A 15,062-nucleotide genomic window follows, 5' to 3' on the forward strand; every position below is an offset into this window, starting at 1 on the left:
GTGCGGGAAAGGTGAGGGGTCAGGCTCTGGAAGGGAGTTTGAATATGGGGCATGGGGTGCGGGCTGAGGCAGGGGGTTGGGGTGCAGGAGTGGGGTGGGCTCTGGGAAGGAGTTTGGGTGAAGGAAAAGGTGCAGGGGTTGGGCTCCGGGAGGAAGTTCAGTGTGGGATACGGGCTCTGGGGTGGGGCAGCGGGGTGGGGTGCAGAAGTTGGTGGGGGGGAGAGCTCTGGAAGGGAGTTTGGGTGTGGGCTCTGGACTGGGGCATGGGATTGGGGCACGGGAGAGGATGAGGAGTATGGCCTCGCACAGCTGCCAAAAGTGACCCGCACAACCCTCTGGCAGAGGCTCCTAGGTAGGGAGACCGGGTGGGCTCACTGCACGCCGCTGCCTGCAGGCACCGCCCCGCAGCTCCATTGGCCAATGGGAGCTGCGGAGTCAGCACTTGGGGCGGGGCAGTGCACGGAGACACACACCTTCTCCTCCAGGGCTGCAGGGATGTGCCAGCTACTTTTGGGAGTGGCGCGGACCGATAGCAGGCAGGAAGCCGCCTTAGCCCCCCTATGCTGTCAGTGGTGGCAGCGGCAGGCGGGGACCCCCAGTGCCAGGAGACGCTCTGGGAAGGTGCACGGTGGCCCTGAATATTCCTGGAGTTTGGGCACCACAGGTCCATATAATTCACCACCACTGGCTTAGTCTATATATTTTATCTGGTGGAATTAACATTGGCAAGTTATTTTGGAAATTAATTCTTTTAAAAAGAATAAAATAATTTGAAGTTCAAATAAAATTCATGAGTTATATAGAGCAGTAATTGTTAAATTACATTGTGATATTAAGCAGTATTTATACAAAAATTAAAATACCTCTTTACACTTAGGATTATAATATTTTTTTGTCAGTTTGAATTTGACTACAAAGAGCTAAAGGGAAGAGGAAAGCTTTTAAAACTGTGATCTGTGACTCCAGATGGGAAAATAAGAATGGGGGGAGGGGGGAAGAGCTATATTATTCAAAACTGTTCCTGTGATTTTCTGCACTAGCAACTGTTAATTATCAGTTCTTCAGAAACTGAGGAACAGAGTGTCCTCACTCTTAGAACACTTTTGCTGTAACCCCATCCCAGTTTTAACAAATATTTCTCCTGCAGCTGTTGTGTTTATGTGCTTCCACATCAATATTCATTACACTCTGCAGAAGTTATATCCAAATTAAATGTGTAATATGGTTGACTTGCTGTATCAAGTCAATAACAATGTTATAGGTCACATTAGTTATGAATCTTTACTTTTTGTTCTCTTCCCTATTAAATCTGTCATGTGCCTCTTATGTCGATCTTCGATCATGGTAAGACATCAATTTAGAGATGCACTCAGTACTTCATGAGGCACCATGCCACAGATAGTTTTACCATTTTTTTCCCCCTGGCATTGCTCTTTTTTCCTATGGCTTGTCTTTCTGAGGACTGAAAACCAAAAAGCCCTGTCCATAAGCAGGTACTGTTGTGGATTAAGGAACCATAGCAGGCCTGGATCTGGCTCCTGTGTCTACAAGGGAACGAGCTCCTTAGCCAAACTCACAGACTTGGTAATTGCTCCCATCATCCCAGGGCTAGGCCATTCCTTCCTTTACAATTGATGGGAGAGAAAACCCTTCAGGAATTAGCATCCCTTTGCAAAGCCCATTGAATGCACTGCCTCCACCTCAACTCATTCCTTGGTGGTTTCTTCTGAGCACAAAATTTGGCTATTTTTGCTCAGTGGATTTCATTAGTATTTTTACATGTAGCCAGAGCTTTTGAGGGGTGCACTTCAAATAGAGATAAATACATAAAATGTAGTGATAATTATTTATCCTTATATTATTTAAACGGGTACTTTGAAACAGAAGTAACATTCATTGATAGATTATGGATCCAATCCTGGGAACCCAGATCAGGTAGAATTTTCATTAAAATTAGTGAGAGTTTCATATCTGAAGGACTTTAAGATGAACAACAGATAATGGCTGATAGATCTTGATTGGCAGCAACATTAAGAAGTGGGGTATTATACAACTTTTAAGTGAGAGAAGACTAAAAAAATAAAAAACTTTAGTGAAAAAAATATAATACAAACAAAGATTAATAAAGAAGATAATCTTACCACAAAGTCCTTCTGTCTTGGTAGATGTGTTAGAATGTAAGCCATATTGTATATCTATAATGCCTGTAACATGAGCCCACTTAATGCTAATGCCAGCAGGTGTATTAATGACATACATGGCGCCAGTATCCTGAATACACAGTCCATGTTTTGAGAAAGGTAAAGGTTGAATTACAGAATCCACTACTACCTAAATAAACCAAATATATTTTAAAATGAACAGCAGAATTCCAGAAACACATTTAATGAAATAGCAAATAGCATTTGTATTTTATTGTTTTAGATTGTTTCCATCACATTTGTCAGAGGTAATCAGGGTGTGCAAATCATGACATTTCTAGTCAACCACCATCTCCTATAATCACAAAGGAAGTAGGCAATGAGAGAAAATGATGAAGGAAGAATCTTTTGTAATTATGAAAACAGGAAATCTTGCTTATTCCCACACCCAACTGCCAAATAAGAAACTCATCCTGCTTTCTTCATTTTTCCTCTCTTCCTACCTATTATTGACTAGCAGAGAGATATAATGGACTAAACATAGAACTGGAGATCGGAACCCAACAAATCTAGGAACAGTTCTTATTCTGGTTCCATTTTGAACATCTATTATGAACATGTTTTGCAGAGTTTCCACCAACATGATCGAATCCCTGGTGCTTCTTCAAAAGTCTATGAAACTGGGCCAAATGTTGGTTTTATAAACCAACCAAAAACTAATACATTTTTCTTGGTTTGGGGTTTCAACACAAAAGATTCCCACAGCTTTGCTTAGGATCTTAGTTCAATATCCACCTGAAAGATTGTAATTCCATCATCACAGTGTCCCCTAAAATCATGCTGAGGAACTATGCTACCTACAGAATGAAAAACACCACTTCCAGCAATAAAGAGGAGAGGCAGCTGACCCCAGTGCTATAGGAGATCAAGAATAAAAGAAGAGCAGGAAGAAATTGGTAGATTTAATATTTATGAATTTTTTTTCTAAATCATTCATGAAAGAGGGATAACTGGGAAGGCCAACAGCATATTTATACAAAAAATATTATAAAATAATACTGTTGTTCCTCTTGTAGTACAACAAGGAAAAAATGGAGCTGTACCATAAGAGTAACCCTGTTCCTACACTTCATGAACTGTAAAGACTGGTTTATGGCATTCTAGAACAGAGTAGTACTGTGTAAATTATCCTTTAAATATACACATGCTGAATATTAACAATTATTTTTACCTTTCTTGCCAAGCGGTTGATGAGTATTTTATTTGTAGGTGTTGTTACATTTAATTTCTTAAAACAGAGCCCTGAAGTGCCTCCAGGTGAAACCTTGTAAGAAAAATGCCAAAATAAGGATTTGCAGGAAGGGGGAATATTACAGATAGTATTTATTTTAGCATGTACAAGTAAATAAATAACAAGTAGTATACTTAAAAATTAACAAAATACTCACTAGTTTTCTTATTGAATTTGCACTCTGAAAAACATTTAAAAAGTAGATTAGAAATGCAGGGATATTAGTAATGTTCCTCCTGTTTTCCTATGACAAATTATTAGTCATTTTCAACACCAAGGGTCCTTCTCTTGCAATCTTAATGCTAACTAAACTTTCACTAAACATGGGAACATATTCCTGTTCGTCCCAAAGCGTATGTTTATTAATATGGTGTATGCCTCTGTGTTGTTTGTTTATTTGCTCTGGAGTTAGAGCCAAAGGGCCTATTAGGAGAATCAAGTAGGAAAGACAACACCTTGACCTAGATAAAGAGCATTCCAACACTCAAACACAATTGCCAACTTCACAGTAGTGAAGAGATGATTCCCCCGTCCCAACCCTGGGACATAGCTATTTTGCCAAGGCTGAGAAGAGATATCTCAATGGGAACACTTAACCATTACAGGACCCCAGACAGGGCCATCCTTACCCATATGCAAAGTACACAGCTGCAAAGGGCACGAGGAAATTTGGGGCACCAAGTTTCCTGGTGCCCTGCGCAGCTGCATGCTGCTCCAGCCCCTGCCCCACCCCTTCCCCAAAGTCTCCACCCCACCCTGCCCTGCCTTTTCCCACCCCTGAGGACTGCAGCAGGGCTGGGCCTGCACTCACTGGTAGTGGGAAGTGCAGCGACCGGCCCCAGCCATGCCGCAGGTAAGCGCTGGGGGGCGGTTCCCTCTGCCCTCCAAGCCAGTTCCCCCCGCACAGAGGCCTGGGACCAGCCCCCCACGTGGAGGCCTGCAGGAGGGCCCCAGTATAGCTAGGAACGGCCCTGACCGCAGGCCTATAAAAGGGGTGGGAGGTTGAGTATGTGGCCAGAAGCTGTCCAGGGTGTGTCAGTGAGATCGGACAAACTGGCAAAGAGACACAGAAAGTTAGGCCCGGTCTACACTTAAAAATGTAATCAACCTAGCTACGTCACTCAGGGCTGTGAAAAATTTCATATCTTGGGCATTGTAGTTAGGTCAACCTACATCCTGATGTACATGCGGCTACGTCAATGCCTCTCGGAAAAAATGATTAACTACATCAGTGGAAAATACCCTTCCATCAATGTAAAAAGCCTCTGTGCTACAGCACCACAGTGGCACAGCTATCACGCTGTGCCACTGCAGTGGCTGTAGTGTAGAAATGGCTAGAGTGCAAAGCCGAAGCTGCAGCAAGGGCCATCTCCTTTGCACAGACCAAAGATGGAGGTAACTGGGCTAGCTGAAACACACAAGGCCTGCAAGGAAAGATTAAGAGTAAGGTCAAAGGAAATATGTACATAGGCCTTTATTGTTTTTATCCTTCCCTCTACATGCTTTGTACCTTTGGGTGAATGATCAATAATGCTTTGTTTTGAAGAAGCTGTTTTTGAGTCACTTTAACCTAGAGGTTTCAGAGTGGTAGCCATATTAGTCTATATCAGCAAAAAAAAAAAAGGAGTCCTTGTGGCACCTTAGAGACTAACAAATTTATTTGGGCATAAGCTTTCGTGGGCTAAAACCCACTTCATCGGATGCCTGCAGTGGAAAATACAGTAGGAAGAGATATATACACAGAGAACATGAAAAAATGGGTGTTGCCATACCAACTGTAATGAGACCAATCAATTAAGGAGGGCTATTATCAGCAAGGGAAAAACTTTTTGTAGTGATAATCAGGATGGCACATTTCAAACAGTTGACAAGAAGGTGTGAGTAACGGTAGGAGGAAAAAAAATTAGCATGGGGAAATAGTTTTTACTTTGTGTAATGACCCATTCACTTCCAGTCTTTATTTAAGCCTAATTTAAAGGTGTCCAGTTTGCAAATTAATTCCAATTCTGCACTTTCTCATTGCAATCTGTTTTTGAAGGGTTTTTTTATTGGAGAATTGCGACTTTTAGGTCTAAAAATGAATGACCAGGGAGAAAACACCATCCTGGCCACTTTGGATGTAGAAGCCCTCTACACCAACATTCCACACGAAGATGGACTACAAGCCGTCAGGAACAGTATCCCCGATGTCACGGCAAACCTGGTGGCTGAACTTTGTGACTTTGTCCTCACCCACAACTATTTCACATTTTTTTAACCTAGAGGCTGCTCTAGCTATAGGCAGATTAGGCAAGTGATGAGAGCAACAGATTTCTGAGAGCAAGATTTCTGTAGACTTGCCCCAGTACCCTCCACAGGGAACAGTGATGGTGGATGAATCTGGCAGTGCTGCCAGTGGGCAGGGGCGGCCCCCAACCAGGGCTACAAGAAGCAGGAAGTGGCACCCAGCCAGAATGCCAGGGAAGTGCTCTCGCCACCTACCCAGCTGCTCAGTGCAGGTAAGGTCACAGCCATAAGCACAGTGACCTGCCTGTCTCCATGTTAGTTCCCAGCCTTCACCTGCCATTCTGAGACTGGCTGTGCCCCACCCACCACTGCTGCACTGGACTCACTCTGTGGCCATGCTTCAACTCCACTGTGTCCAGGTTCTGGTGGAGGAGTTACCACCAAAGAGCTACAAGCCCAACAGCAATGACCTCACCCGGGAAGGCTCAGGGAGGAGGACTAAGGGGTGTGGGGATTGTTGGGAGTCTCAGGGGGCTGCAGGCTACAGGTTGCTGGGGGTGTGTGCAAAGTGCAGGAGACTGGGCAACAGACTGGAAGTGTAAGGACTGAGGTGTGGGACTGGCTGGGCAAGCAGGGGCCCAGATGCAGAGAATCCTACTCTGTCCAGTGGGAAGAAACCCACCACCCATTATGTGAGGGGGATGGGTACCCACAGGCTGGGTGACAAGGAGTCTACACTGCCCATTCACTGGAGCTCTACAGGCTGGGAGATACCCCCTGCTGGTGCCCAAATCCTGCTGTGGATGAGCTGAGCAGCCCCAGGGTAAGGAGCTGCTGCTATCCAGGGGCCAGGACTCCCTTTCCTCTCAAGCCCCAGGCAGCTAGTGCCAATCTTCTTGGAAAGGGCCATTGGGAAAGGTAGCCCTGGCTGGGGTTATTGCCCAGCCAGTGAGTGAGTCTCAGCTGTTTGCAGGACCTAGGGCAGAAGACAAGGGGATGTTCATCCTGGCCTGTCCCGGCTCAACCCGCTCGGGTGTCAGACTGTTCCCTCAGTCTGTCAACAGGGCCCGGCAGCCTATGGAGCCCCAGTCTAGGGTCTATTCCAACAGCCTCTAACCCAGCTGCATATGGGACAAGGGAGGTGCAAGGGGCATAGGGACAAGGGAGGTGCAAGGGGCCTGTCACGAATTTCTAAGGGAATAGGAATGGGGTGGCACACTGACGTTTTTCCTTGGCATCAGATTGTCTTGAGCAGCCTCTGCTTTAACCACCTCACTGGTCACAGGTCCCCCAGAGTGAGAGGGTTTATAGGTGCCAAACTAAGCTAGGCCTGTCACGTTAACATGGTTAGGAAACAGGGTGTTGACACCAAGAGAGCCAGATCAGACCATGTGGTTCTACCCAGAGTGAGGTGTAGGAAGTCAGGCTTGTCATGCGAGGGCTGCACTTGAGAGGCACCTAAAGGGGTCTAAGGTACAGTTCACACAGTAACTAGGACCCCTTATCAAGTTACAGTAATCGCCCAAAACACTGCTGTAGTAATATCATACAATTTAGTGTTTTGGGTCCCAATCCTACAAAATATTTGCTAATGTAGCCCATGTGGACTTTGCCCATTTGCCCCTGTGCACTCCCAAGGAAATCAGCCATACAGGCGCACGGTTCACAAGGCCAATCCCAATGTAGGACTGGGGCCCTGGAGCACCACTACAGAGTACTGTAGGCATTTATTGTCTAAGAATAAGGATTGCAAGACTGGGCCTCGTAATTTATTTATGAGAAAAATGTGATCTTGACTATTTTTTCTTGTGAAACTTATTTTAATATAAACAAATATTTTGTGCCTCTCCCTCTCACACAAACCACTCACACAATGACCTTAATTCACCCGTGAGTTTCAGCAAGTTCCACCAGCCTTGCAGAAAGTCAACCCAGAGAGAGGTAGTGTTGGTGCAAGGTCCCCGCAACACCCGCATCCAGGCAGTGCGGTTCCAGAAGTGTAGGGGAGGTGGAGGCTTTAAGCATATCACTCGGGCATCTGCTGCTCCAGAAGAACTGTTGCGGAGATCCTGCTGCAACTTGAACTTAGCATCACAAGCAAAATCCCTGGAGGAAGACAGCGATATGGGCATCTCTTGCCTTCCTCTCATGGGACTGAATTCCCCTGGGGTGCAACTGCTATAGGCTAGCGGAAGGGGATATATAATTTGCACTTCCCTTCACCATCTCAATGGAACTATACTGATTTACCCTTTGAGGATCTAGCCCACTGAGTTGAATATCTGACAATACGAAAGAAAACTACAGTTTCATTTCCTTATAACAAATACAACAATTACTAGTTACTCTGAGATCCGTTTCATTTCCCAAGAGGTACAATAAAACATGTGCTTTGAAATATAAATAACTTACAATTTTTAAATTGGCTATCACTGTTAACTGGATATTAATTTATATTGTGCCTTTACACACACATACCAAAAGAATTCAGCATTACTAAGGATATTGAGGAAGTGATAGCATGCAAACATCTTACCCGATTAGTGGGACACTTCTCAATATGAGCAACAATTATTTCTCCTGGGAGCTTGACTAAAATGTAGGAAGCCATATTATAGAGGGCTATGTTATTTCCATCAAATGTAATAATGCTCAGTTCAGACAGTACAGAGCATTGACCTAAAAAAGAACTGACATTTAATGAGCGTACCACAAAACTGAACACTACAAATGTCTTAAAATCTTCTATTTTTGGCAATAGTTGCCTCTTCTGTAAAAACAAAAACCCACCACTGTTAGCTGGTGAGCCAAGAGGAGAAGAACCTTTTGTTGTTCAATAGCAACAACTCTGTTCAGTTAAGGAATATACTGGATACAGGAACAGAACCTCAGCAGTTTCAAATTGACATTGCACTATTGAAGTGAATGGAGCTATGACAATTTACATGAAATGAGGGTCTGTTCCATGGGTCAAAAGGGAGACTCGATCATTCTTCTATGACTGAAAAGTCAGTGGCTGCAACATGGAGGTCTCAAGCATGTCATATATATATACACATCTGTATGACTATCTATATTTTAATACTCAACTTTGGTATACCCTAAAAAAATAAAATAAAATTGGAGCATCTATTACCAGAATTAGGGCTTGATACATCACTCTTTAAATTAAATGACAAACATCTATTGAGGTCAAGGCCTAGAGTTCCAGTTAGAGTTGAGTGAAATTTGGAATTTCCATTCCTCAGGAAATTCTGATATTTCAACATTTTTCTTTTGGGGGAAAAAAGCTGATATTCTCACATTTTTCATGGAAGGGAAATTTCAGAATAGAAATGTTAAAATGCTTCATCTCAATATTTTCAGTCAGAATGTTCTGACATTCCCAAAATCAAAATGTTTCATTCTGATTTCTTGGTTGAACTAACCTGAGACATTTCATTTCAAGTCAGTTCAATATTAAACTGTATTTTCCCACTGTGGCACATTGCCTCATTGGAGTTGTAGTTCTGGAGCCTGATTTACAACACAGTATATTTAAAAATCTGTATGTTAAACTCCAAAAGGGAAAAAAAAATCACCAAATTAAGCAAAGTAATCTATAAAAATAATGCTGATTTATGCTTTCCCACAAAATATTTATCTCTCCCCAATATATGTATTTTATTTTAAGAAAAGGCTTTTCGGTTGCATTTTTACTGTGGTATTGTATTCATGAGAGGTACGGAATTCCCAATTGTTAGATGGAGAGAGATTAAGTATTTTGCCCTAAATTCACACAGAAAATCTGTGGCAAAACTAGGAATAGAAACCATGTATTCTGAGTCTCAGGCCAGTGCCATAACCACAAAACAATCCTTCCTCTTAAATTTATAATCCTTAATTTATAATTTTTGATGTTTACATAATCAAGTTTTAATCTTTCACATTTGAGAATGTAACATAAACAATAAAATGACTTACAGGGACACTCCCATTCTGGACAACAACTATCACTGTTAACTTGAACTGGCATTCCTCGAAAACCACAGTCAGGTTTCTCCACGTTCTTATGGCAGTTCCTTGAAACGTTATACAACATCCATCCCATATTAATGCATACATACTGGCTACATCTGTCTACAGGTTCAATGTATCTTGGCTGTTATGTAGAAAGGAAAATAGGAATGAGCATTGCATTCTGTATATTCAAAAATTAAATTCAGAGACATGGACAAGAATATTCTTACACCTCACTAGTTTAGCTGCAACATGAGCTCCCTACAGCTTTTGCTTTTGAACATCCGAAAACATACAGAGACCTATCCATGCCCATTTAAGATTAAAGAGGTCAACTGGATGCACTAGACGGGTCTTCATCTATCATCCAAGAATCCACCAAGTTAATACTCTGCATGCTCCTAGGCTAGAAAGGAAAGAGACTCCCAATACTCTTCTCCCACATCCCCCAGGACATTCAGTGGCAGATTAGCCCCCAGCCCACTCTGCCCAGCCAGTGCTCCTGCTGGGGTGCGGGATTGGGGCACGGGGGCTTGCTCTGCTCCGCCCGCCCACCCAGCGCTCCTGCCAGGGAGCAGGAAGCCCCTGTACTCTGACCCAGTTCCCCGACAGGAGTGCTAGGTGGAGGGGAGAGGTGGGGCAAGCCCCCATGCCCTGACCCCATTTCCCCAGTAGGAGCGCTGGGGAGGGTGCAGGGGGACTGCGGGCAGAAGGGGTAGGGAGGGGCCCACACTTGCTCTGGCCCAGGGCCCCACAAACCCCTAATCTGCCTCTGAGGACACTGAGCTGGACAAGGCAGAAATTTGCCATGGTACCCAAATACATGCAAAAATTAATTAAAAAGACAACCAAAAAGAACAAACAACAATAAAATCAACAAAAACACAGAATTCCAATTAATCTTTGAAATTGTGACATGATGTGACATGGATGGACCTTTTGCTGAAACTGGGAAAAGAGCTCTATCATTTGAAGACCGAGTAACTGAAGATGTTGGAGGCACTTTATTCTTTTGTGGCTCCTTGTATTTGTTCCAGTAACCTCAGAAAAAGAAGTTATTCGCCTATCAATGTATTTCCAGGGACCTGCTTTCATACACCGACAGCACTGGGTACATATATACAAATACACACCCACAGCCCTCACTGGAGCATAGGTGCTGGAATTAGGGGTGAGGAGGTGCTGCAGAGCCCCCTGACTTGAGGTGGTTTCCATTATATACGGGGTTTACAGTTTGGTTCAATGGCTCTCAGCATCCCCACTATAAAAATTGTTCCAGCACCACTGCACTGGAGCCATGTAGAAAGCATTAGCTATTGAGGCCAGATGCACACTTGCTCACAGTAACCAGTGTTCATGCCCACAAGCATATAAGGAGACATAAACCTGCTTTGTTCCTACACACACCCACAGCCCTCACTGGAGCATAGGTGCTGGAATTAGGGGTAAAGAGGTGCTGCAGAGCCCCCTGACTTGAGGTGGTTTCCATTATATACAGGGTTTACAGTTTGGTTCAATGGCTCTCAGCATCCCCACTATAAAAATTGTTCCAGCACCACTGCACTGGAGTCATGTAGAAAGCATTAGCTATTGAGGCCAGATGCACACTTGCTCACAGTAACCAGTGTTCATGCCCACAAGCATATAAGGAGACATAACCCTGCTTTGTTCCTCAGTAACTTCCACTAATTTAAATTCCACAGACTCCAAAGAAGTAGGGAGGGAAGTGCCCATCTCTGCAGGAAATAATTTCAAAGAACTCCATGTCTCAGTAGGTTCACACAGCTGCAATGGCCAAAGTTTTCTACAGTGTTTCAGCCAATGTGTGGAGTACACAAGTGCACCCAAGAGCGTGGATGTGCAGGCAATCTTCAAAGAAAAATAAAGAGACAATATGAAGGTAAAACAGAGAAAGAGAAATGAAAAATATTTTATCCAATTTAAAACCTCTCCCATCCCAGTGGTAGAGAAAAACGGATTAAAAAGCAATATACATAGAGTATACCATGGGTAGATAAAATTGATCATACCATACAATCTGAGGAAGATGACATCAGTGTATGTATCATTGTGCCATATGAAGCATTGTCAGCTGTAACTGTCATCATCATGTCTGTGTCTGTCAGTGAAGTTTGTGTTTCCACAGATTCTGTGGTAGAAGACAGTACCTTTGCATAACTGAAATGAGATGAATCTGTTACAGTGGTGCTCTGTGATTCTCCAGTCCCCACTTGCTCTGGTTCTGTTAGATTATAGGAAGGTTTGATTGTTCTTTGTGGTGGAATTCTGAACCAATCTGACAGTGTTACATCTGAGACTTCAGAAATAGAGACAGATTTTCCTGAAGTTATGCTGCTTTGACTGGGCAAGGAAGTAGTCTGAACAGAAGAGAATGTTGAGTGTAGCAGTGAAGATTTCTCAGTAGTTGTAGATTTTGTCTTAGTAATATTTTTTTGTACATGTGAAGTCTGACTACTTTCTATAGTGTCTGCAGTTCTCCCAATGGAGGTTGCATATTTAAGGTCTGAAGCTGCAGAAGGTGTAATCTTCAGATCTGAGAATGGAGTCATGGCACCAGTTGTTTTCATAACTATAGGTTTTAGCATTTCTTTAGTACTCAGTGAAACCAGGGAATGTGCAGATGTCAGTAAAGTCTCAGGTGAAGGATACATATGTGTTTGAGAGGTAGCAGGAATTGGCATTGAACTAGAGGCTGTGTAAAGCTCAATATGAGCAACAGAAGATTCAGTGGATTTTGCAGTAGCACTAGGGGTTATGGTAGTGGCAGGAGTAACTAATAAACTTATTGAAGGACTAACTGATGTTTTCATAGTGACGTAAGTTGGCACTAAGGATGTAGTACTCAAAGCTGTGCTCATGGTCAGTGCTACAGATGGCATTGTGGAGTGAGTGACTATTTCAGTGGGTACAAAAGTTCTTGTTTCATATTCTGTGGAAGGACTCAATGATATCTTTGTTCCTAATGATACAGTAGATACATGGGAGGTCTCAGAAGGGGGTGAAGATGTAGTAGTGAATATACTGGAATAGCTTTCCAAAGTGACTTTAGGAGTTTTAGAAGTTAATAAATGTGGTAGTGCAAATGAAGTTTTAGGCACTGCTGAAGGACTTATGTAAATCTTTGTGCCTAAAGTTAATGTAGAAATACCCACGGGAGAGGTTGCCAGTTCTGTATGTGGGCTTCCTGAGGTTACTTGTGTACCCATGGATACAATGGGTGATTGGGTAAGAGTTATATTTGATATCAAAGCAGACGTCCTATTTACTGTGGGAATCACTGAAGAACTTGTTGTATGGGATGTCATGGCAGAGGCTTGTGAAACAGATGGTCTCGATGATGACAACATTGTAAGTAATGTGGATGGACTGATAAAAGACAGTTGAGCTCCTGATAGTTCTCTAGAAGTTAAAGAAGTATCTGTACTTCGTACCACAGAGGCAGTTTTGAAATCTGAATGTGGACTGATAGGGTACTCTGTTATTTTTGAAGTGGTTCTTGCCATTTGATAAGTAGCTAATGTGGCATTTATGGGTAATTCAGGTGTACTGAAAGGGAAGGCTGTAGAACTAATGGATGCAGTCAACCTTTCAGAAATAGTCGATATTGGAAATGCATCAGAGGGTAGTACATATTTACTTTCTGTTGAGATTGTACTTGTTACAGACACCTCAGAGATTTGAGGAGTGGCTAGAAGAGACGCTGAAGTAGTGGAAGTTCCCAAGAAAAAACTCTTTGAGACAACTGTGACTTCTCCTGTTGCTTTGGGTTTGGGGGATGTAATTGGAGGAGGCGTTAATGTAGACATTGTGTATGTTACAAGGGGATTCAAAGAAGACCATGTTGTTCTCATGGTTGTAGGGATTTTAGAAGCAACTGGAGATGAAGTTTCAGTCAGAGGTGGGATAGTAGAAACAGTGTCTGTGCTTAATGGAACTATATGTTTGGAGGGAGTCACTGAAATGTCCACTGAAGATAAAAATGTAGGTACTGACGTTCTAGTTAAAAAACTGGCTGTTCTTAAAGATGAAGAAGTAGTTTGGGAGGTGGCTTGAGTTGTTACCAAGTATGAAGCTGTGATTAACTGAGGAGGACTAGTTTCAAAGCTAGTAAATCTAGAAGTAGCCATGGGAGTTTGAAAAACAGTTGAAGTTGGGGCATAAACAGAAGCTGGGTGAACTATAGGTTGACCCACAGTCAACTTGGTTCTTTCAGTCATAGTAGATAGTGGTGAAGTAGATGTAGTTAATATTAATTGTGAGCTTGTAAAGAATGTGGGACTTGAAAAAGATGTTCTTCCAGTTAATGAAGCAGATGAAGGAAATACTATGGATGTTTTTGGCAGTTGTGAATGACTTGTGGAAGGTCTTGTGGTTCCCCAGATCCTTGTAGGTATTTCAGTAGTGACAAAGGCTGGTCCAGGGGATAAACTTCCTAATGCTGTAGAAGGGGATGCAGTTCCTGTTTCAAGTGAAAATGGTGTTAACACTAAAGAAGTTGGCATTGGTAATGTAGAATGTCTAGAAAGAGGACTTGCAGTTAGCCGAGTAAAAGCAGGTGTTGATGGAACTGCCATAGTTGTAATGGGTGAGGTTATAAACACTGTCGGACTTGCAGTAGGGGATGTTTTTAATGTGCCTGCTGATGTCTGAAGAGTAGCTGGAAAATCTGTTGAAGATACAGGCTTGGGTAGTACAGACAGGCTTGCTGTGCTGTGGGTTACTTTGGAAGACTGCATTGTACTTGAAATGGGTAATGAATCAGTTAAATAAGTATTTGTATGAGGTGATGCCAGTGAATGAAAGTCTGACAGAGTTTCTGCTGTAGTGTTTGCTCCTTTTAAAGTTGTGTCTATCTTTGTGGTTATTTTGGTAGTTACAATTATATGAGTTGGCTCAGCTTCAGCTTCTGCAGTAACAAATATAGGGGGCATCTGAGGAAATCTCTCTGTAGTAACAATTGTAGGAAAGATTAATGCAGTGGGCCTTGTCCTCTGGGTTTTTGTTCCAGCTGCCAGCTCTGTAGGTGTCACAGGTATGCCTGGAAAGAAAACATATGTTTCACTGTTATTCTGTATTAAAGAAAGAGCAAAACAGCAACATCTATCAGTCACTGGGTACCAATCTAAATATAAACCAGTCTATTCTTAGAAAGCTTAAATTCCCTGAAAAGATAACCACAGTATGCCCCCAAAGGCATTGTTTGAGGATATCTGCACACTCTGGAGGACAACTCTAGATTAGTTGCACACAACTCAAATTTGTAAGGTTTTCTTCACAAACCCAAAAGCAAGGTTTTTTATTATATGGTAATTGAAAGCTTTTATTCTGGAGCACAATTATGCAGCAAGGAGTGAATTCTGTAGCAAATTCTGCAAACACAGAAT

At 42.7% G+C, this 15,062-nt stretch overlaps 1 protein-coding gene across 1 annotated transcript in view; it reads right to left on the reverse strand.

The window, feature by feature from the left end:
* Nucleotides 1-15,062, reverse strand: part of OTOGL (otogelin like) — a 136,919-nt gene that overhangs the window by 35,749 nt on the left and 86,108 nt on the right. The window contains 6 exon segments of the mRNA XM_043507385.1: nt 2,142-2,331; nt 3,373-3,465; nt 3,590-3,613; nt 8,195-8,337; nt 9,622-9,799; nt 11,688-14,716. Of these exon segments, the coding sequence (XP_043363320.1) occupies nt 2,142-2,331; nt 3,373-3,465; nt 3,590-3,613; nt 8,195-8,337; nt 9,622-9,799; nt 11,688-14,716 (3,657 nt within the window).

Source organism: Dermochelys coriacea, chromosome 1 (assembly GCF_009764565.3).
Source record: "Dermochelys coriacea isolate rDerCor1 chromosome 1, rDerCor1.pri.v4, whole genome shotgun sequence".
Lineage (NCBI taxonomy): Eukaryota > Metazoa > Chordata > Testudines > Dermochelyidae > Dermochelys > Dermochelys coriacea.